A 24,073-nucleotide genomic window follows, 5' to 3' on the forward strand; every position below is an offset into this window, starting at 1 on the left:
TGCACCCGCTGAGTTTCTCCAGCATTTTTGTGTACCTTCGATTTTCCAGCATCTGCAGTTCCTTCTTGAACACATCTATCTGATGATGTCTCTTTTGCTTTGGGTTGTTATTTTAGATTATATCCAACGTGAGGATGTTTATGTGCTTTATTCTTATCAATATTATGTTTGAATCATCTTCAAAATGTTGGTAGATACATGAACTTAATTTACCATGGAAACAAAACACGAAATGTTTGGCGTTGTTAAGCTGGATGTTTGCACTTTTCATTTTTGTGTGGAAATTTGCTGCCCTCTAATGGAAAGATGAAAATATTGGCTCAGCTTTTTAATGGTCCATAATTGTAGAGCTAAATTCATCATTTATCTTGTAATTTATGTAAGAAATCAGTTGTTTAATATAATATTTTACCTCAATTTACAGCCATTTTAGCTGTAGTTTAACAATAACAATGCAAAGAAAGTCAAGGAGTCATTAAACATGTTTTCAAAAAGTTGCAACTTGCAGATAGCCTAAAGTAATTAAACTTGTATATGTTTAAGTTTTCTTGGTTAATTTGGAATATTGTAGCAAAAATTCACCAGTCATCGAGCAGATATTTTGGAATGTAATGGCCTTTTTTTCAAATTTAATTTTTGATTTAAATATTGATTGCAAAAAATATATAATATAGGTGATCCGAATGATATGAAATGATAATGTCCACTAAACTAAATTGTGCACCCAAGTAATCTAAGAACATTGACTTTACTTTGGAGATACAGCAAAGAAACTGTCCGTTCAGCTCTCTTCTCCCCCTCCCCAAATTCCACGCCGCCCAGTCCACGGCGACCCATTTATCTTTTGTCATAGATAAATGTAATATAAATATCTGAATCTTTCTTCTTTTGTTTTGTTTTTTTTACAGAAATTGGCAATAGGTGTCAACCAGTTTGCATATACATGTGTACAAGACCATCATGTTTGGGCTAACCAACAGTTTTGGGAAGCTACATTCTACAATGATGTGCAGAGTCAAATTCGAGCGCTCTACCTCACCTCCAGAAATGAAAATTTTCTATCCAATTTCAAGCAAAAGGTAACTAGATATTACTTACCTCTGTTTTGTGTAATACGGTATGAATACCAAAGACTCTCCTGTACCCCAATTCTTTTTTAAATTCATTTTTTTTAATAAACATTTTCTGAAATCATAGTTTTATGGTATCAGTAGATGGAATACCACATTAAGATGAAAGAGAACAGAAGTTGTTTTATCTGGAAATAAAAAATAATTCTTAAATTTCTTAAATATGTCATCCCATTATTTCTATATATTTATTTGTAGAGTAGGCAAATTCTCATTCATTGCAAGATGGATGTTGAGATCATAGGGTGATTAGACTTGGTGAAGTGTTAAAATGCATTGTGTAGATATTGCAGCATTTTTTGAGTCAGGTGGCAGGAGCCTTGTAGGTGTCTTGAATTTTGGGAGGTGAGTTACACCAAAGGTTTTTGATCTATTGTACTCGCCATATCTATGTGGTTGGGTTGGTTAAGTTTCTGGTCATTGGGTTCAATCCAAGTGCAATTGAATGTCATGGGTAGGTGATTGAATGCTTATAGAAAATGGCAATTGACTGTTACCTTTAACTAAGATGCCACATGCTAATCCTCAGGCCTTGCCTAAATATTGTCAGGTATTACTCTCTTGCTGGCATGGGCTGTTTAGTTTAATGAATTGCCACCAAACTGAAAATTGTGCAATCATTGACAAATGACAGATGAAAAGTTGTTTATGAAACACCACTTTGGTCTCGGATTTAAGAAACTAGAACATTCATGTTCTGAGGCTGGGTTAATTGACCTCCAACAACCACAACTATCTTCCTCTCTGCAAGGTATGAATCCAACTGTTGGTGTGCCTTCCCCTTAAGTTGTATACCACACAAGAGTCAAACGCTGCCTTGATGTCAAAGGCAGTCACTCTCTTCTAATATTCAATTTTGGCAACCTTTGGACTGAGGTTCTCATGAGGTATACAGCCAGGTCCAGGCAAAATCTACATTAAGTATTGCCCTAGTTATTAGTGAGTAATTAATGGCATTTTTTAACATCACTAACTATCACTTGGTGTTGATTAGTTAGTTGGGTGGCCGGTTTTTTGTGCTGAATAGGTTATATCTGGGCAACTTTCCATCTTGTCGAGCAGATGCTAGTGTTGTAGCTATAGTCAAAGATGATCACGGATTGCAAGTCTTCAATACTATAGCCAGGATGTTTTCAACTCCCATTGCCTTTCGTCTTTCTAATGTCCTCAGCCAACTCTTGATGTTACATGGATGATTAGAATGAACTGAACATTGGTTTTGTAACGTAGTGATTGCAGAAAGAAGTCCAGATGAATAACCTACTTGGCAGTTCTGGCTGAAAGTGGTTAGGATAGTCCTGTGGTGCAGTTTCACCATATTGGCAACTTACTCTTGTTTACCTGATACTGCTTTCAGCATGCCCTGCTATACTCTTAATTGAACGGGGATGGTCTCTGGTTTAATTGTAAATGCTTGAATGAGAGATGTGTTGGGTTAGGACATAAATAAATTATTGTGATGGACATTCCCACTGTTGGTGCTTGTCCATATAGCCTCAAAAATCCCCAGTTTTGACCTGTCGGATCTATTCTCAAGCCCATTTAGCACAATGTAGACCCACACCACTATGAAAGATGACATGAATGTGTCTCCACAAGTGGTGTGCATTGGTCACTGAGGTCAGTTGCTTGACCAGCCATAATGAATAAAATCAGTTTTATTACAAAATCTTCAAGTTACCATATTTACCATCATATAACTAGTTTAAAGTTTTGCATAATTTTGTCTGATAGCAAGTAATTTATTTTTTATCTTTGACCGTTATCCTTTGTCCTTGCAGGACATTTCTCTCTTATATCATACACCTGTTAAAACTCTTTAAATGTTGTTACTTCATATAAACTGTGTGTGTGTGTGTGCACATATTTTATATATATATATACACACACACACACATACACACACATTATCACATTTGAAATTCTGAAATTAAGATTTATGGAAATATCAATAAAAGGATTATAATATTGGTCATGATATCATTTGAACCCCAATGTTTGATTGCCACTGATGTGCACTAATATGCTAAATGCATGTAACATGCAGTGATAAAATTTGGTTCATTGGAAGTTAAATAAGACAGAGGTATTTCAGTATGAATTCCGTGAAACAACCTTGAATTCTTCTTTGTTCTGGGAAGGATTTTTGTGGAAAAATATCTTTCACTGTGGTATTTTTACTTTGTTGCTATCTTTGCTGTGCTTCCACATATCCTACGTGCTCTTTGATATTTTGTGGCCTTAAAACGCTCCTTTCAATGCGGTGCTCTGTCAGTAGTTCATCTATGTGTTCTAACCTTTGCAAAAGGCATAAAGGCGAGAATAAATCCTGGAAGAGAAAAAAATATTTTCCAGCTCTTGATCTCCGTTTTGTTTATTTTAGGATAAAGATCCACTACCAACAGAGCAAGAGAAAAGAGTCATGGACCTAGCAGCAGAGCAGTTGCGGTTATGGCCAACGCTACACAAAGAAAAACAGCAGGAGTTGGAAAAAGGAGAAGAAAACACAGTGTTTAGCCAAGCCATTCATTATGCCCAACTCATGGTATACTTGCTGGTTCCCTTGGACACGAGTAAAAACAAGTTGCTTCGAAATGCTGCAACAGGAGACTGGGAAAGTGGGAGTAATAGTTTTGTCACTAACAGGTTTGTATAAAGTCATGTGCAATATTTATATTTCACACCTTTTCACGTAAAATGTTTTGTATAAAAATGTTGTAATATACTTTTTCCTGATGATGAAATGCATATTGATACAGAAAATATTTTAAATATTTTCAGATGTAAAAAATAGTATTCTGAAAATTTAGATGGGCATTTACTGGTAGAGGTTTAAGTAAAAATCTTGGAAAATTAATTTACTCTGGCTGCCTGATCATTATGTTTCACCATTTTAGTCAAGCACTGGCTTCAGTCTTTGAAGTGTTAAATATCAATTGTAGGTCATAAGAGTCATGCAGCACAGAAACAGGCCCTTTGGCCAAACTCATCCATGCCAGCCAAGATGGTCCATCTAAGCTAGTCCCATTAGCCTGTGTTTGGCCCATATCCCTCTAAATCTACCCTGTCCAAGTGTTGTTTAAATGCTGTCATAGTACCTGCCTCAACTACCATCTCTGGCAGCTTCTTCCAGGTCTGCAGAAAGTTGAAACATTTACTGGTAAGCTTAAAATACAAATTGATCCATAACTCCATAGGACAGAGTAGCAATATAAAGGCCTTCTGAACATATGTGCCTCAGAATTAGGTGCAGGTGATGACCATCTGGCCATTCCGTTCATCAAGAATGTGGCTGAACTTCTGTCTCAGCTCCATTTTTCTCCCCATTATCCCCATATCCCTCATTTTTCTCACTATCCAGAAAACTAAAAATCTCTGATTTGAATGTTTTTTATAATCATCTAGTTTCAGTTATAATTATGCTTTGAAAATCACAATGGATCAAATACTTGTATTTAATTATAAGACACCTACCAATTCTGCAAAAGTAAAGTTCACCTTCTTGCAATAATAAACTTGCTGCTTACCTCTCATACAATTCTAAGCATTTACTTGTTTACCAGAAATACTCACTGATCCTCTTTAATATAAATAGCTTGTTTTAAATCCATTTCCATATGCATCAGCTGTGTAAATTGATACCAGGAGCTTAGAACTGATGTTAGCTTTCCTGTGTACCTATTTTGACATTTAATTGTACAATTTACTATCCATTGTTCATTTCATATCTCGTGTTACAGGTGTTATTAATTTCCTGATTTTTTTTTTTTTTTTTTTAACTTTGGCACCTTCTTACTTCCTTTCATTAAGATAGTATTTTACCAAAAAACTAGCAGTTGGAGTAACATGCAACACCCCAGTAATGCTACGTACAATGTCCCTGCAAAGTGCTGTGTGGGTTAAAGTGAACTGTTTCCCAAAGTTGAAGGTTAAATTTGAAACTCACTGAGCCATCTTGTCTCGTACATCTCACCTTCCTGAGAGAGGAAGAGAAGTAGTTGCAAATTTATTTTCCACTACATTATACAGCATGTTTTTCTTGGCGTGCAGAACACAAACAAGATTACATTGGAATGTTACACATAATCTGACTGAATTTTAAATTTTTCAAGGTTAGAGGTTGGTCATGTCAACTTTTTTGGTCTGTTTACCATGCTAGCAATGGAATTTATCGCTGCTTCTTGAAATGCTGCTGGAAGGTTCACAACTCATCAGGAAGTTCAGATTGTCATTTTATAACTATTTAGGTAAACAGCATTCAAAATCAACCATGTATATCTATTATAAACAAGTACATTACATAAATAGTTTTATTATCAGGAATCGGTAAAATTACATCAATGCAGCAAATATGCACACATTATTCATAAATTATACATATGTTGCAATGACATTTGTTATCTCATTGTGAAATTGTGTCTGAAAAACATAAAAATCTAAGATGCTTCCTTTAAAGTATATGCATTGTAAATCTCTAGGCCTACATCTACGACACCCATTAGCAGTAACAATCAAATTAAATCCTAGTATATGATTTTAAATTTTGAGTTTTCAAATCTGTGTTTTGACGTCCATTGGCACTAACTAGAAATGCAAAAAAGTACAATAGATCAGTTGGTTCTTCTTCTTCTTTCATGTGGCGTGCACAGCCTAAAGTTGTTGGACAACTTGTTCTATTTGATCTTCCGTTTGTGCACATCGAGTTGATTGCATTACTCGAAACAGGGCGAACCACATGAAGGTTGCAATCTTCCACCCCATCAGTTGGTTGATTTCTCATTACTGTCAGCAGTATCAACATTATTCTATATTTTGATACGATGATTATTATATCAAAATATCAATCTAAGCCTTTTGATTTTTCTTTGCGTAGTTTTTGTATACTCTAAATAGTTTTTAGAGAGATAATGGACTGGAAGCTTGTAACAACAGCTATGCCTCAGGGATTTGTGTTGGGCCCATTGCTATTTGTGGTTTATATCAAAAATTTAGATGAGAATGTACCGGGCATGATTAGTCAGTTTGCACATGACACAAAAGTGGGTGGTATCGTAGATTGGGAAGATGGTTAAAAATACAGCAGGATCCTGGACAGTAGGGAATACAGGATAAGGAATGGTAAATGGAGTTTAATGCAAAGTGTGAGTTGCATTTTGGGAAGTCAATCCAGAACAGGACCTTCACAGAGAATAGCAGGGCTTCGGGGAGTGTTGTAGAGCAGCAGAATCTATGAGTTGCAGATACATATGTTGAAAGTGGAGTCACTTTTAAGGATGGGAGAAAAGGCTTTCGGTACATTGACCTTCGACAGTCAGGTTATTGAGCATAGAAGTTGGGATGTTATGCGATAATTGTACAAGATGTTGGTGAGGCTGCATTTAGAGCATTGTGTTCAGTTTTGGTTACCGTTCTGTAGGAAAGATGTTAAATGGAAATAGTGCAGAGAAGATTTACCAGGACTTGAGCGATTGAGCTATACAGAGAGGTTGGGTAAGCTAGGACCTAAAGCAGGCTTACATTTGCACTCAGTTTGGCTGCCTGGATCTCCCGGTTGCATACTATTTGAACCCCCCTTACATTCCCATACTGACTTCCTCCTATATTCCTTCCTTACGAGGATGTTGCCAGGACTTGAGAGCCTCAAACTAAATATATTTCCTCGACCTGACTGTCAGAATCCCAAGATTCTAAATGAGTTGGTTGCAGAGATAATTGATGATCTTCCAAAACACCAAACTTCAAGAACATCTCGAAGATAAAAAATATAGAAAATCTAACAACTTTAGGATGGACAGTCAGAACCTTTTAAAGTATAGTTTAGTTTATTGTCACTGAGGTACAGTAAGAATCTTTTGTTGTGTGCTTACTAGTCAGTGGAAAGACTATGCATGATTGCAATCAAACCATTCACAGTGTACAGAGAGGTTTAAAAGACTGGAGCCATTAATAATAATAATAATAATAATAAACTTTATTATGGACTCGAGGGGCAACATTACATTAAAATGCATTGCATATTAAAAAATATCATAAAGTACATATAAAATCTTAGTATAGTAAGATGTTATATGTATAGTAAGATTTTATATATCATTGTAATGCATGATTGCAAATCTAATTCTGTGACCAGTACATAAAGAGTCTCTTGACTTCCATGTCCTCCAGGTGGAAATATCTAGGACTAGGGGGTTTAGGTTCAAGGTGAGAGGGGCAAAGTTTAATGTAGATGTGCGGGACGTTTTTTGTACAGAGGGTGATGAGTGCCTGGAACGCAAGGGTGGTGGAGGAGGTAGAGACGTTAGGGGCGTTTAAAGATTTTTAGATTGGCATTTGGATATGCAGAGAATGAAGAAATTTGGATCATATGCAGGCAGATGAGATTAGTTTATCTTGGTATCAGGTTCAGCACAGACGGCATGAACCAAAGAACCTGTTCCTGTGCTGTACCGTTCTATGTACGACCTTCATTTATGAAAAGGGAGAGAACCAAAATATTGATCCATAGCTTAAAATCTGTTGTCGTCAAAATATCAGATTCATCATTAAGGCTTAGTGGTAGGTTACTGGACAATCAGCGTATGATTAGATGATCAGCATAACCTTGTAAAAGTAAAGGACAGATTAAATCAAGTTTTTTAAGGATATATATTGTAGGATAGTAATTAGAGAACTAATGGATGTCATCTATCTGGGTTTTCCAAAGACACTTAATATGACAACAGATTGTTGTGTAAAATAAAGGGTAGAGGGATATGGGGCAAATGTGGACAGGTGAGACTAGTGTAGATGGGGCACCTTTGTCAGTGTAATGTATTCATACATATTCATGTATATGTTAATGAGTTGGTGTTCAATATAAACAAGGAATGTTGGGTAATAAAGCTCTCTCTCGTGATCCAGGCAACCTGCCTGTAAGTTGGTATTCATTCTGCCGTTCGGAATATAACAAAATTGCTGACGAGGATGGGATAGAGTTTGTGAACTCATCCTTTAAATACAGTGAAGGACTGTTTTGCAACATGCAGTATTGTTTAACATTGTAAACGGTATATACGGAGTTGTGTTGCAGTTGTTTGCGAGCTGGACACGATAGGCCGCAGATCCTTCTATGCAGGGGACAAATCGTTGAGTTTGTCAGGCTATCTCTATGTTGTATCTACGTGGCAAGATGCCGTCCTTGGGATTGTATAAGATTTTTTTTTGTCGAGTTCCTCAAGCTGAATAGCCTTTGTACAGCTAAGTTTTAGGTGAATTGTTACACCAGAACAGACAGGAAATCGGGGTTTTTGAACGGACTTTAAAAAAAAAAGAGAGAGAACGACACGATGGCAGCGTCCACGGGCTACATCGGAAACCTTGAACCTTGGTACTTTTGAGTAGAGAGCGTTCAGCTCCTATATGGAGAGAGCGAACATTTTTCACGGCAAACAACATAATGGAGATTAGTGGTGAAGGAGAGATAGTGACTGAAACAAATAAGGCTGTGAACGCATGAAAGCGAATCTGCTCACGGAGATCGGTCCTGAAGTGTACGGCACACTCGTGAATCCCCTTACGCCCATAAAGGCAAAAGATGTGCCATTCAATGACATGAAGAAATTGTAGGAGCATTTCATCCCAAAGCCTCTGGAAATTGCAGAAAGCTATAAATTTGACACTCGAAACCAGAAGCAGAATGAGACAATCAATGAGTACATGTTGCCTTGAAAAACTTAATGTTGCGCTGTAACTTTGGAACCTTTCCCGGACGCGCACTACATGACAGATTTGTCATGTGAATGAACAAATTCAATCTAAACTGATGAACACGCCAAATCTTACATTTGAGAAAGCATGCAAGATTGATACCACAATGGAGATGGTATCAAAGAATGCTCGCGAGTTTCGTCCACCACAGACTGCAGTGGCCGTTTGCAGTCACAAGGCAGTGCCTATGGCCAAACCAAGAGGCGCTAAACCAAACCCAAATGTATGGCGGGGAGCCGAGGTCAGCCAGTTGTTATCGTTGCAACGGTAATCACTCATCCCAATTTTGTCAGTTCAAAATGGCCAAGTGCTATAACTGCCAGAAGAAAGGCCACATCGCCTCAGCATGTCTGGCCAAGCTTAAAACAGAAAACCAACAATCTGCGGGAATCAAGCGACAACACCAGAGAGGAGTTCACAACTTGGAGGTGAACCCAGATGGAAATGAACTTGGGTTGTACACCATTTATGCAACCAACATCGATAAGCCTACAACCAGCCAAGGCAAGGACTTTCGAACTAAACTATTGATAAATGAACAGTTAATCGATATGTGTATTGACACTGCAGCAGATTGTTCGGTCATGAGCAGAGACCTGTATGATACAAAGTTCCCACAGATACCATTGTTTGAGAGTAAGGTCAAGCTGAGAACCTACTCGGGTGAAGTTTTGGAGACGTGTGGACAAATTAACTCTAAAGTTCAGCATAATGGTCACCTGTTTGCACAACAGGCAACCAGTTGTACAGAGGTAGACATGGAGGAGTACAGATCCACTGTGCTCTCCTACATCAACTGCTGTGTGGAGACTGTCACAGTGGACAAGCAAATAAATATGTTCCCAAACCGGAAACCCTGGATGAACAAGGAGGTTCAGAAACTGCTAAGGGCAAGCAACAACGCCTTTAAATCCAGGGACACTTCTGCCTACAGTCGGGCCAGGTCGAACCTGAACAAAGGCATAAAAAGGCCAAAGACATCCACAGTCAAAGGGTGGAAGACCACTTCAATACCGCGGACACCAGAAGCATGTGGCAGGGTGTCGGGGACATCACTGACTACAAGAGCAGCCCCGCCTGCCCCCACGGTGACATCACACTGGCCAACGAACTAAACACCTTCTTTGCCCGCTTCGAAACTGGCAACACCGCCAGGAGTGGAATAACCCCGGCCATGGCGGAGGGACAGGCCTTAACACTGAGCACTCAGGGGGTACAGTGCGCTCTGCGTAGGATCAATCCACGCAAGGCTGCAGGCCCGGATGGAGTCCAGGGAAGGGTACTAAAGGACTGTGCTGTACAGCTGGCGGAGGTATTCACAAGAATCTTTAATCTGTCTCTATCTCTGGCAACGGTCCCCAAGTGCCTGAAAACAGTCACCATAGTACCGGTGCCGAAAAAGCCTAAAGTCACCAACCTGAACGACTACCGCCCGGTTGCCCTAAATCTAATCCCAATGAAGTGCTTTGAAAGGCTGGTCCTTTCCCGCATCAAATCCAGCATCCCTGCCTCACTGGACTCTCATCAATTTGCATACAGGGCAAATAGATCAACAGAGGATGTCATCTCTCTGGCTCTTCACACTGTCCTGACTCACCTGGACAGACAGGGCATGTACGTGAGGATGCTCTTCATTGACTATAGCTCTGCATTCAATACGGTCATCCCACCAAGCTCACCACCAAACTCTACCAGCTAGGCCTCAGCGCGCCGATATGCGATTGGATCCTGAACTTTCTGACGGAACGACCGCAGGCAGTGAGACTGGGCCCGCACCTGTCCTCCACTATCACCCTGAGCACTGGCACACCCCAGGGCTGTGTACTAAGCCCCATGCTCTACTCCCTCTTCACTCACGACTGTGTTCCTGCATTCGACACCAACACCATCGTGAAGTTTGCAGACGACACAACAGTGATTGGGCTGATCACCAACGGGGATGAAACAAAATACAGAGCGGTGGTGCAGAACCTGGCGGACTGGTGCGCACATAACAACTTGTCACTAAACACCTCCAAGACCAAGGAGCTGATTATTGACTTCAGGAGGTCCCATAATGGTGAATACGCCCCAATCTCCATTTACAGGGAAAGTGTGGAGAGAGTGTCCAGCTTTAAGTTTCTGGGCACTCACATTTCAGAGGACCTCACATGGTCCACCAACACCGCTGCGCTGATCAAGAAGGCACAGCAACGACTGTTCTTCCTGAGGACATTAAAAAAGACTGGTCTGCCCCAACAGCTGCTGACAACGTTCTACCGCTGCACCACAGAGAGCATATTAACGTATGGCATCTCTGTGTGGTATCTCAGCTGCACGGAGGCGGAGAGGAGAGCTCTTCAGCGCGTCGTCCACAGAGCGCAGAGGATTATTGGGACACAGCTACCAGCCTTGGAGGGCATCTACCACACACGGTGCCTCAGGAAGGCCGTCAGCATCCATAAAGACTCCTCACACCCTTGTAACGGACTGTTCGAACTTCTTCCCTCCGGCAGACGTTACAAGGCCTTCTATGCCCGAACCTCCAGACTCAGAAACAGCTTTATTCCCAGAGCTATAGCGGCTCTGAACCGGCCCTGCTGAGTGCCCCTCACCCCCTCCTGGACTGTCTCCCTCGGATGGTCACGTCACACAGCTTATATATTTATTTTACTTTTCTTTTACATCGGTTGGAAGCTGTATACTAAATCTCGTTGCACTGATGTGCAATGACAATAAAAGATATTATTATTATTATTATTATTAGTCAGTAACACTGCCAATCATAAACCAACCCTCCTTGGAAAGGATTGGCTGAGTAGAATAGAGTTAGACTGGAAGAACATTTTCAGCGTCGATTTGTCCAACTCACGTCTTGAAAACGTCATAAGCAAACATGCAAACATTTTTGCTGACAGTTACACGTGAATAACAGGGTACTCTGCACACATTCGACTTAAGCAAGATGTGAGACCTGTGTATTGTCGACCAAGACTTGTACCATATGCTCTAAAGCAACGTGGAGGAAGAACTCGACAGGTTACAGCGGAATGGAGTACTTGTGAAGACAGACCAGAGCAACTGGGCAACACCAATTGTGGCCATACCCAAGGCTGACAAAACTGTTCGACTATGTGGTGACTACAAAGTAACATTCACATTGATGAAGAACAATATCCGTTACAAACCTCGTAAGATCTGTACGCAGAACTTAGCGGAGCAAGGGCCTTCACTAACCTGGATTTGTCTCAGGGTTACGCCCAACTCAATGTCGACAAGGAAGGCCAGTGGTATTTGACTATCAACACGCATAAGGGCTTGTATTCATACACAAAGCTGCTCTGTGGTGTGAAATCCTCCCCGAACATTTTCCAGTCTGTCATGGACAAAATGTTACAAGGCATTCCGCACTGTGTGTGCGACCAGGATGACCTACTGATATTCACAGAGGGCATGGTAGAACATCTGGAAATCCTTGAGCAAGTTCTCACACGACTGAACTGCCACAATGTCAAACTGCGACAAATTAAATGTGCATTTGCGCAGTCAGAGGTGGTCTACCTTGGACTCAAAGTAGATGCCAATGGACTTCACCCTGTGAAGGCGAACGTTGAAGGCTAGTATCGTGCTGAAGTACAGAACCACACAACAACGGGTTACTCACCTGCAGACCTGTTGATGAAGAGAAGGCTAAGAATACGCCTAAGTCTAGATCAACCCAATTTAGCCTTGAGAGTTGAGCAAAAACAGTTTAGTCAAAAACACCGTTTTGACTTGATGAGCAAGTTTGTGTTCTCAGTCCTCCCAACAAGTCCAGTCGAGCCAAATGGGATGTTGGGAAAATAGTGGAAGTGTGAGGAACAAAAAGATACTTAGTTGAAGTTGGAGATAGGATCAAAAGTGTTCATGTTGATCAAATGCTTCCAGCCAAAGATGAACCAAAAACAGCATGAAGACTTAATCCCTGAGTTTTTATCTGAAAGTGAGCTGGAAGAGACCACTGTGATTGAAACACAAAATTCAGTTAGTACAGACAAAGAAACAGATTCCTCTGGTCAGAGTCAGGATACTAAAACTGAGCCAAACAGGCCTACAGTTGAGTCAACACCTAAACTTGTTTTACATCTGTTACTGTTAGACGATCAGGCAGGATGTGTAAACCAGTAGTCAGATTCGGTTTGTAAGTTAAGTAACTCACTGTATAAGTAAAACAAAAATGTGTAGATATTTATATTAAATATATTATGTTTATCATTTAAGATTTCATAAATACTGGTTTAAATCAAGTATCACAACAACAAAATTGTAACCGTGTACTTAGATTTAATACTTAAAATAAGGAGAGCAGTGTAATGTATTCATACAAATTCATGTATATGTTAATGAGTTGGTGTTCAATATAAGCAGGGAATGTTGGGTAATATAGCTCTCTCTCGTGATCCAGGCAACCTGTGTGTAAGTTGTTATTCATTCTGCCGTCTGGAATATAACAGTCGGCATGGGCAAGCTGGGCCGAAGCTCTAAATAGGCTGTGGACCGAGGTGCTTTTTCGTTTAATTTCGTGACCCAAATCACAAAACTACCTGAATTTTTAACATATTGTGTAAAAATATTATAGAAATCATACCTGAAAATCGTCAAGACCAAAACCTGCACAATTTTTTAAAATATAGGGATAAACCTCAAATTTTCCGAGTAGTAATTGTCCAATCAATGCACGTTTGACATTGCGCCGGAAGCCAATTGACCAATCACGCACTTTGTTTCATGGTGGCTAGGCAGCGAGCACTCTGGGATCATGGCTGCCTCCTAATTACATCAAAACAATAGCAAGGTTTTGAAGGAATAAAGGTAACTAGACCAAGTGCAGACCCGTTGGGTCTGCTCCCCCAACGCAGCCGTTCCCTACCCGTAGCCCCCACGGGAGACGTGGTCGTCCAACTCAAGCGGCTCAGGAATCAGCAGTGCGGCTGTTTTTAAATGCCGTCTTTGAGGCGAGATGCGGGCGCCAGCAGCCGTTATGGTCGCTGGCCAGCAGGAGGCGACAAAATGACTGAGTGGTGGGGTGGGGGGAGAAGGATTTTATTAAAAATGTGTACATAAACACGACAAAATTTAATGAGGAGTGGATACTTGGAATGAAAAGTGAAATCTCTACCAAAATGGAAAAAAAACGCGGCGTTTCTGGATCTGACGTTGGCGTAGCAACGAATCAAAGGCTGGCAGCCACAAGTCAGAAACACACACAGCCAGCCAGCCAGCAGCCACACAGTTTTAATATTATATAGATGCTAACCTTGCTGATAAGTTTGTTTTACATTTGATTTATCTTTGTAATGTTATGATGTGAACTGTTAAATAACAATGATAAATAAAAATGTACAGCTAGGGTTAGGATTAGGGTCAGTCAGTCCGGCCGTCGGTGAGTGCTGTGAAGGATCGGTCAGGCTGTCGGTAGACCGGTGAGTGCTGTGAAGGGTCTGTCGGACCACCAGTCAGTCCTGCGAGGGGTCGGTCGGGCTGTCAGGCCGGCCAGCCCGTGGACACTGCGAGGGGTCAGTTGGGCTGTCGGGCCGTCCTGTGAATGCTGTGAAGGATCGGTCAGGCTATTGGTAGGCCGGTGGATGCTGCGAAGGATCGGTCGGGGTGTCGGTAGGCCGGTGTTGCAGCGAGCGAGCGGGCAGACTGCTATGTGTCGGCGCTATGAGGGTGCTGAAGGCAGCCCAGGCTGCGTGCAGGGCAGTGCTACTCCCCACCATCATCACCACGATGATCCAGAAGGGCATGCTGCCCGAGGTGGACATACTGAGCGGCCACACTTACGGAACCCGCAGCCGGTCCCAAAGCAGCTCCAGCCGTGGGCAGCTCTGAAAGGGGGGAGGGTTAGGGTTAGGCATTTTCCTCTCAGTGGAAGATGCCTTAGCCTTCCCCCGACCTGGCACTGCCCCAGTCCCATTATGGCTGTGACCCCCACTCTGCCCACTGGCAGTCAGTGAGGTTCAGTAAACAGGGGAACCCACAGGAACTGCCCTCGCCCATTAATTATGCTGGTTCAGGAGCCGGACCTCTGCGGCAGTCTCATTCAAAATACACACTCACAATTATATTAATTATATTATTTGTATATAATATAATTATATATAATATAATTACAGTCATATACACGTCATATATATAATATATAAATGTATATATAATGTGAATATATATGTATCATAATATATGGTTTAAGTAGACAGCAGTACGGAATTAGGCTCTCATGGAGTAATATGAGCATTGAACAGTAGATGGCGCTTACTTTTTCGATCTCATTTTCTAATTGGCTTAATTAATTAATGTGCAACTTTTGGCAGTGACGAGTTATGACTTCCTTCTCAATTATATTTTATCTAAATCTGTGCAAAATTTCAAGTAGTTCCCAGACATGGGTCACGAAAGTTAAATTCTAGATACATTTTCGATGCTTGGCCCACAGCCTAAAAATAAAGGGTTGTTTGTAACATATTCACGTGAATAATGGAAATAAAACAAATCACAGCTGCTGGAGATGTAAAATGAAAACAGTGCTGGAACTACTGAGTTGGTCACCTGCAACCTTGAGAAGAGAAACAGAATTGATGTTTCAAGTCATATTGACAAGCTCATTGTTTCTCTTCCCACAGACGCAGCCTGGCCTCTGTTTCCAGCAATCTGTCTTTATTTTAGAATGAATAATGGATTGGTTAAAACCAGGAAACAAAGAGCAGGCATAGATGGATTTTCAATTTCATGAAATGGTATTAAAAGTATGACAGAGATCAATATTGGGATCCTCAGATGTTAACAATTTAAATTAACAGCTGTGAAGAAAGGGCAGTTAGTGTCCCATTTTGCTGGTGCCGGGCTAAATGGGAAAGTGAGCTGAGAGGAAGATGTATGGAGTACTCAGTGTCTGCAAAAGAAAGTATATCAATTTAGCGAATATAAAAGAAGATGGCAAGTGGAGTTTCCCTTTTTTAAATATACAGTAATGCATATTTTCTTTGATAAATAATAGAAAAATCGAATGTCTTTTAAATAATGAGAAACTTTTGAAAATATAAGAAACTTAACGTGGTCGTGTTGGTTGATGATGCATGGTATGCTGGCTTACATAGGGAATTGCTGAGTGCGCAAGACTTTAGTAATGCCTCTTCTGGAGAACAGTGCGATTTTGGTCTCTACCAAGGGAAGGATGCACTTCTTGGCCTCAGTGATTGTGGATTAAACTGTGTTTCATGAGATGAGAGGAGAGTGACTAATGTTGAATTATATTCACTTGAATTAAGACGAATAAAGCAATGTCATTGAGGTCTACAAAATTCTGAGAAACTGTTTTTCAAGCTGGGATGTCTAGTCATTGCATCTGGACTGGGGAATAGCCATTTAGAACTGAGATGAAGGTAAATTACTTTTTTAAATGTTTTAAAATTTAGATGTTCAGTTGTTGAGTGTATTCAAAGCTGATGTCAATAGAATTTTGGATACTAGGGAACTGAAAACCTATGTGGCTTGGCAGGAAAGTCGACAAAGCAGAAAGTTTTTATACTAGCAGGCTCAATGGGCCATATTTATTATATGTGCAGCATAGATTAATGGGCTACATTTCATTTATTGGAAAATTAATATTTATGCATGAAAACGTTTTTCACATAGATAATAGTGAGCACTCAATTAATGCTAGATTGTGGCAACATTTCTACTCTGATTATAATTTAAAACGTATCTGTGTTTACTTGGAGAAACATCCCTAAAGACTCAATATAACACTTCCAGGTGACTTTGTTGTTTTAACATAAGGTACTTACTTTGAAAGATTGAACTTATGTAATTAGACTCCTTCAAGATATTCTTTTGAATAGTCACAGAATGAGTGTAAACCTCTAGCCTCCAGTATATTGCGTATACGTTGGAAATTTAAGTTCTTTTCTGCATCCCACATATCCATCTATTCATGGAGTCACATATTCGTCACAAGGTATACAGGTTTTATTTTGAATAAAGAGAAATATTTTCGTTTTGAGATGAAAGTTATGTTTGTAATTTTTGCTGTGGTCTCTACAACTGATTGAAGTTTTTACTGTTTCTTTTTCAGCATTGCTGGCAGTGTCGCTGAGAGTTATGACACCGAAAGTGGGTTTGAAGATGCAGAGAACAATGATGTTGCCAATGCAGTTATTCGTTTTATAATGCGGTTTATTGACAAGGTTTGCACTGAGAGTGGGGTTACCCAGGACCATATCAAGAATCTGCACTGCATGATACCAGGTTGGAATATAAAGTGTTTTATCAATAGAAAAAATAAGAGTCTGTGGTTGGATAGATACATATTCCATCCTTCCAGCTGATTTTCTAAAGCAGGTGTAGATAAGTTAAGGGGCTGTCCCACTGCGGCGACCTAATTGGCGAGTTTAGAAGAGTTTGCCCTCGACTCATACTCGCAGCATGGTCGACACGAGGTCTTAGGAGGTCTTTGTAACTCTCCTTCATGATCGAGAGTAGTCCCCGCGTACTTGAGGCCTCAGCTTGGTCGCGGCATATCTTTCAACATGCTGAAAAATGCCCGCTAGTAAAAAAAGGTTGCCATGGAAAAAATCGATATTTTTTTTACTCGTAGGTTTAGTCGAAGTAGGTCGTAGTAGGTCGGCATGTTATTCATAGGTAATCGAAGGTAGTCAAAGGTAATCGAAGGTAGTCGAAGATAGTCGTAGATAGTCTTCAACATAGTCGAAGGAGATCGACGGAGGTCGTCTTCACTCTCCACTATTCGGTGTCCAATTTTCCCGAAGCTAGTCGAAGCTAGTCTTCAACATAGTCGAAGGAGGTCGAAAGAGATCTTCTACATAGTCGAAGGAGGTCTTCAACATGACACTTTTTCAAACTCTGCTAAACTCTTCTAAACTCGCCAATTAGGTCGCCGCAGTGGAACAGCCCCTTTACTGTTTCTTACTGCTTCTGTAATTGTTATAGCGGTTGCGCAGTAATATTCAGCTAACTTTGTTTTCTGGCTGTCATTAACTTGTGAATATAAATAAATTTATTAGGAGAAAAATTGCAATAGATTTTATATTATTATGCCATTTAACCATTCATTTTTAATTTGGGATGATTTTGGTTTTGTGTGCGGCACAGCGGTAGAGTTACTGCCTTAAAGCACCAGAGACCTGGGTTCAATCCAGACTACGAGGGGTGTCTGTACAGAGTTTGTACTTTCTCACGTGGTTTTTGGCTGAGTGCTCTGGTTTCCTCCCTCATTCCAAAGATGTAATTGGCTTCTGTCAATAACCCCTTGTGTGTCAGATCCGAAACTGGTATAGCATAGACCCAGTATACTGGTCGGCGCGGACCCAGTGCGCCGAACAGCCTGTATCTACATTGTATCATTAAACTAAACTAAAATGTAACACTGTTCATGATCATATTCCTGCAGGTTTTTCTTGTTTTTCTGCTTTTGTCTGTTTTTTAAATTTATTTATTTGCTTCTCTGCGTTGTGGAAGTATCAGTTCCATGCCAAGTATCTGGATGCCTATAACATACCGTCTGAATGTCTGAGGGAAATAAAAACTGTCAGAGTCACTTGAAGCCATAAGTCAGATAAAGAAACTACAGAATTAATTTGATAATTCTATTCCTGAGACCATTCCGGAAAAGGAAATGTGGCGGCTAGGAACAATGGTATGGGGAAAGCAGGAGCTAAATAGATTTTTTTTCATCTAGTCCTTTTATTTATTCCATAAGTACAAATTAAGCAAGAGGACAGCAGATTCTTATTAGCAAAGTTAACATTTTCTTCAGCAAACTATTACAGTGATCACATTTTAATAATAGATTTGATAACCTGCTTCACATGCCATTTTCCTAACCTCAATATTTTTTCTATGCTAATGTTCTAAATTTCGAAATTAATTATGTCCCAGTGAAAGGAGGTATAGAGGAGCTGTGTTTCAAAATGAGTCATATTTTATAATTAATTTTCCCAAATCATAAATACATTTAACAATTTTAGTTAAACAAGCAGTTTAACTCACCATGGTTTCCAATTTATTTAAGGAATTGTGGCAATGCACATTGAAACACTTGAGGCTGTTCATCGGGAAAGCAGGAGGCTTCCACCCATACAAAAGGTAAATAAATAACATATTATCCCCGCACTGCACACTTAAATGGAACTTGGATTAAAAGAAAATAAGATTACTTAAATCAGATCCGGGACCAGGGTGATTTGGGCTGAGATTCACTTTACATGAATGGTTATACAGTTTCCTTTGCTTTATAATTCACCGACTTTTGATTTCCTGTAGCTTTCTTCATTACAATTTTTATATTTCCGCCTGTTCTCTTTACTTGCTCTTTTTTTTTGTTTTTATGTTATAGTGATAGATTTATTTTCATTCTGTTCTTCTTAAACTTCCTTATTCTTTGATTTCTTCTTTCCTTTCAGATTGGAGCAAGTAAATAGGGCTCGAGGGTAATCCACACTTGTAATTAATCATTGCAGCACCACCTGGTGCTAAGCATCTGGTATCACAATAGTTAGTCTGTTGGACTGCAAATATCTTCCAAACATGGTCCAAATATTAGACGGGTGGAATTTCTGATTTTATTTGTTGAAGACCATATTAAATCCACTATTCCATGATCGGATATTGCCTATCATTAACATTGTTTCAGTCTAAAATTATTTTATTCTTTGCAGCTTTGAATATTTTTTTAAGCAATCTGTAATATTAAACTTGTTTAATGTTAAAATGTTCACCTCGTATGGCTAACTATGCTCTACTTTTATAAATTCATACTCTAAATAATTATGCATAATCAGGAAAGCAATGAAGCCTTATCGATGATGGCAGAGCTGCAGATGTTGTGCACGGGGATTTCAATAAGGCATTCGACAAGGTGCTGCATGGTAGGCTACTTTGGAAGGTTGGATCGCATAGGATCCAAGGAGAGATAGCTGAATGTATAACAAATTGGCTCCATGGAAATAAGCAGAGGGTGATGGTGGAAGGTTGTTTCTCGGACTGAAAGCTTGTGACGAGTGGTGTGCTTCAGGGTTCGGTGCTGGGCCCGTTACTGTTTGTCATCTACATCAATGATTTGGATGAGAACATACAGGACAAGATTAGCAAGTTTGCTGATAATACACAAAATGAGTGGTTTTGCAGATAGTGAAGATGGTTGTGAAAGATTGCAGCAGGTTCTGGATCGATTGGCCAGGTGGGCAGAGGAATGGTTGATGGAATTTAATACAGAAAAGTGTGAGGTGTTGCATTTTGGGACGTCGAACAAGGGCAGGACCTACCTTGTAAATGGTAGGCCTCTAGGTAGTGTTGTAGAGCAGAGGGATCTAGGAGTGCAGGTGAATGGTTCCTTGAAGGTCGAGTCGCAGGTAGATAAGGTGGTTAAAATGGCTTTTGGCACTTTGGCCTTCATCAGTCAGTGTATTGAGTATAGAAGTTGGGAGGTCATGTTGCAGCTGTATAAGACATTGGTGAGACCGCATTTACAATATTATGTTCAGTTCTGTGCATCATGTTATAGGAAATATATTTTCAAGCTTGAAAGGGTTCAGAAAAGATTTACGAGGATGTTGCCAGGACTAGAGGGTATGCGCTATAGGGAGAGGTTAAGTAGGCTGCGTCTCTATTCCATGGAGCGCAGGAGGATGAGGGTGAATCTTATAGTGGTGTACAGAATCATGAGAGGAATAGATCGGGTAGACGCACAGTCTTTTGCCCAGAGTAGGGGAATTGAGGACCAGAGAAGGGGAAAAGATTTAATAAAAATCCGAAGGGAACTTTTTCACACAAAGGATGGTGGGTGTATTGAACAAGTTGCCAGAGGAGGTAGTTGAGGCTGTGACTATCCCATTGTTTAAGAAATAGTGAGACAGGTACATGGATAGGACAGGTTTGGAGGGATATGGACCAAGTGCAGGCAAGTGGGTCTAGTGTAGCTGGGATATTGTTGGCCGGTGTGGGCAGGTTGGGCCGAAGGGCCTGCTTCCACACTGTATCACTCTATGACTCTATCTTATAATTTTCTGAGCACTTTAAAATATGTGCTCCCTTGGAATCGTAAACGCAGTGTCCCAAATATTCCCATATTTTCAATATCATTGCTATTGAAAATGTTGGCTGAGTGAACAACCAACAGTTTATAGAAAAGAGATAATGTTAAAAAATAGTTATTTAAATTATTTGAATTATGAATTTCTGAAACAAAAATTGATGAGTTCAAATTTGTGGAAAAATATTTTGAATTTTGCTTTGATGACACATTAACAGAAACATCAAAATCATGTAGTGCATCACCTCATGCCTTATTTCTCTTTTCAAATAAAATGTTTTCTAGGTATTTTTATATCATAAGCATGTTTTTTGCAAGTTTTTTTGGCATTGAAAGTTGGCTCCATTATTTTCTTGGTCTTTTATATCCCCCTCGGTGTAGCAACATTCTGTTAAACAGCTGTATTTAAAATGGCAACATACTTTTTTATTTGAAAAAAAACCCAGCAGATTTATAAACATAAAAAATAGGTGCAGGAGTAGGCCATTCGGCCCTTCGAGCCTGCACCGCCATTCAATATGATCATGGCTGATCATCCAACTCAGTATCCTGTACCTGCCTTCTCTCCATACCCCCTGATCCATTTAGCCACAAGGGCCACATCTAATTCCCTCTTAAATATAGCCAATGAACTGGCCTCAACTACCTTCTGTGGCAGAGAATTCCAGAGATTCACCACTCTCTGTGTGAAAAATGTGTTTTTCACATACGTTTAACATAGAAACATGAAGATCTGGAGAAAAAATATATAATTTTAATTTTGTGTTCTGCCAGAACAGAGAATTCCACAGATTCAAACAGAATTCCACAGATTTCAAACAGAATTGTAGGAAATAGAAATCTAAAGTATAACCAGAGATTGTGAAGAAATGTTTAAGTGAGTCATTATGAAAAAAATGAAGTGGCTGAAATTAATGTAAAAATTATACCCAGAAATCAAAAAAATTTGAATTGCTGCAAAATTTCAGTAAAATGGGAGATTTGAAGTAAGGAATAAGTCTTGAGAATAGGTCTTAATGCTGTGTTTGAATTTTAACTTTAACTTTGAAACTCATATTCAGGTTTCTTCCATGCTGATGAGTTGCATCGCTTTAAAACAATACTCCAGTTTATTATGCAAGAAGGAAAGGATGCTAACAATTTTAAGGCATTAAATTTATGCCATGTTTTGTTTTTTTTGTAATGCAAAAAACAGCTTTTTCTGGCCTGCTTCTTTAATATAGCTATTATTAATTGCCACTCATGAAAAGAGTGCAGAATATGTACTGATTATGAACCACAAAAAAACATTTCCATTCAAGAAATGCTACTGAATTTATTGAACTCCTTTTCTAAAAAGTAGTATGGTTGTAAAATGGTGCAGAAAGTCAGTTTATTTGACAAGGTTTTTCATATTTATTTAATATTTTCTTATGATATGGGAGGCCATTCAGTCCTTTCTGTCAATGCTTTTCACTGTACCTCAGTACACCTGACAATAAACTAAACTAAATGCCATCTGTCACAGCAATCCCAACAATGACGAGGAAGTTGCCAGAACCGGAGGGCCTGAGTTATAGGTTGGGCAGGGTAGAACTATATTCCTTTGAGCACAATAGATAGGGTAAATTCACAGAATCATTTATCCAGAACAGGGGAATCAAGAACCGCAGGACATAAGTTTAAGGTGAGAAGTGAAAGATTTAATAGGAAGCTGAGGGGAAACCATGTAGAATTTCTTCAGAACCTGGTCCTGTACAGAAAGACTGGATTTCTATGATTTGTAAACTTATTGTAAATGGAACTATAACTATTATGATCAACAGAATGTTGAAAAAATAGTCATGTTCCAGATAATAATATTTTCAAGAAACTTTTGCCCCAGTTGCATGAAAATACCAAAGTAATTATGGATGACATCTCAATAAAGTGAGGCAAAAAGTACATCTCAGTCAGTGAAATTGAGTGCACACATATGTAAAACAAAAAAAATTGTTGACATGTTAAATGAGTGTTACAGTGCCCTCCATAATGTTTGGGACAAACACCCATCATTTATTTATTTGCCTCTGTACTCCACAATTTGAGATTTGTAATAGAAAATAATCACATGTGGTTAAAGTGCTTATTGTCAGATTTTAATAAAGGCCATTTTTACACATTTTGGTTTCACCATGTAGAAATTACAGCAGTGTTTATACTGTTTATACCCCCCCCCCCCCCCCATTTCAGGGCACCATAATGTTTTGGGCACAGCAATGTCATGTAAATGAAGTAGTCATGTTTAGTATTTTATTACATATTCTTTGCATGCAATGACTGTGATTTATGGACATCACAAGTTGCTGGGTGTCTTCTCTGGTGATGCTCTGCCAGGCCCGTATTGCAGCCATCTTTAGCTTATGGTTGTTTTGGCGGCTCGTTCCCTTCTGTTTTCTCTTCAGCATATAAAAGACATTCTCAATTGGGTTCAGATTGGGTGATTGACTTGACCAATCAAGAATTTACCATTTTTTAGCTTTGAAAAACTTCTTTGTTACTTTAGAAGTCTGTTTGGGATCATGGTCTTATAATCTTCGTCTCATCTGTCCTCAAGACCTTTTTCCAGAACTGTGGTTGCTCTTTTAAGTACTTCTTGGCAAACTGTAACCTGGCCATCCTATTTTTGCGGCTAACCAGTGGTTTGCATCTTGCAATGTATCCTCTGTATTTCTGTTCATGAAGTCTTCTGCGGACAGTGGTCATTGACAAATCCACACCTGACTCCTGAAGAGTGTTTCTGATCTGTCGGAAAGGTGTTTGGGGATTTTTTATTATAGAGGGAGTTCTTATGTCATCAGCTGTGAAGGTCTTCATTGGCTTGCCAGTCCCTTTGTGATTAGTAAGCTCACCAGTGCTCTCTTTCTTTTTAATGATGTTCCAAACAGTTGATTTTGGTAAGCCAAAGGTTTGGCTGACTGTTTCTAACAGTTTTATTCTTGTTTCTCAGTCTCATATTGGCTTCTTTGACTTGCATTGGCACAACTTTTATCCTCATGTTGATAAACAGCAATAAAAGTTTCCAAAGGTGATAGAAAGACTGGAGGAAAGACTAGGTGCTGAGAGCTCTCTTATGCCTGCATTAAGGAGGCATTTAAACACACCTGAGCAA

The 24,073-nt window shown here is 39.6% G+C and overlaps 1 protein-coding gene across 3 annotated transcripts in view; it reads left to right on the top strand.

Moving 5' to 3' along the window:
* sbf2 (SET binding factor 2) overlaps positions 1-24,073 on the top strand; it is a 349,247-nt gene that overhangs the window by 251,167 nt on the left and 74,007 nt on the right. For all 3 annotated transcript variants that reach the window (XM_033038959.1, XM_033038960.1, XM_033038961.1), the window contains 4 exons: positions 909-1,079; positions 3,514-3,776; positions 16,969-17,141; positions 18,925-18,998. In XM_033038959.1, coding sequence (XP_032894850.1) covers positions 909-1,079; positions 3,514-3,776; positions 16,969-17,141; positions 18,925-18,998 — 681 coding nt within the window. The remainder of the gene's footprint in view (positions 1-908; positions 1,080-3,513; positions 3,777-16,968; positions 17,142-18,924; positions 18,999-24,073) is intronic.

This window comes from Amblyraja radiata, chromosome 20, assembly GCF_010909765.2.
Source record: "Amblyraja radiata isolate CabotCenter1 chromosome 20, sAmbRad1.1.pri, whole genome shotgun sequence".
Taxonomy (NCBI): Eukaryota; Metazoa; Chordata; class Chondrichthyes; order Rajiformes; family Rajidae; genus Amblyraja; species Amblyraja radiata.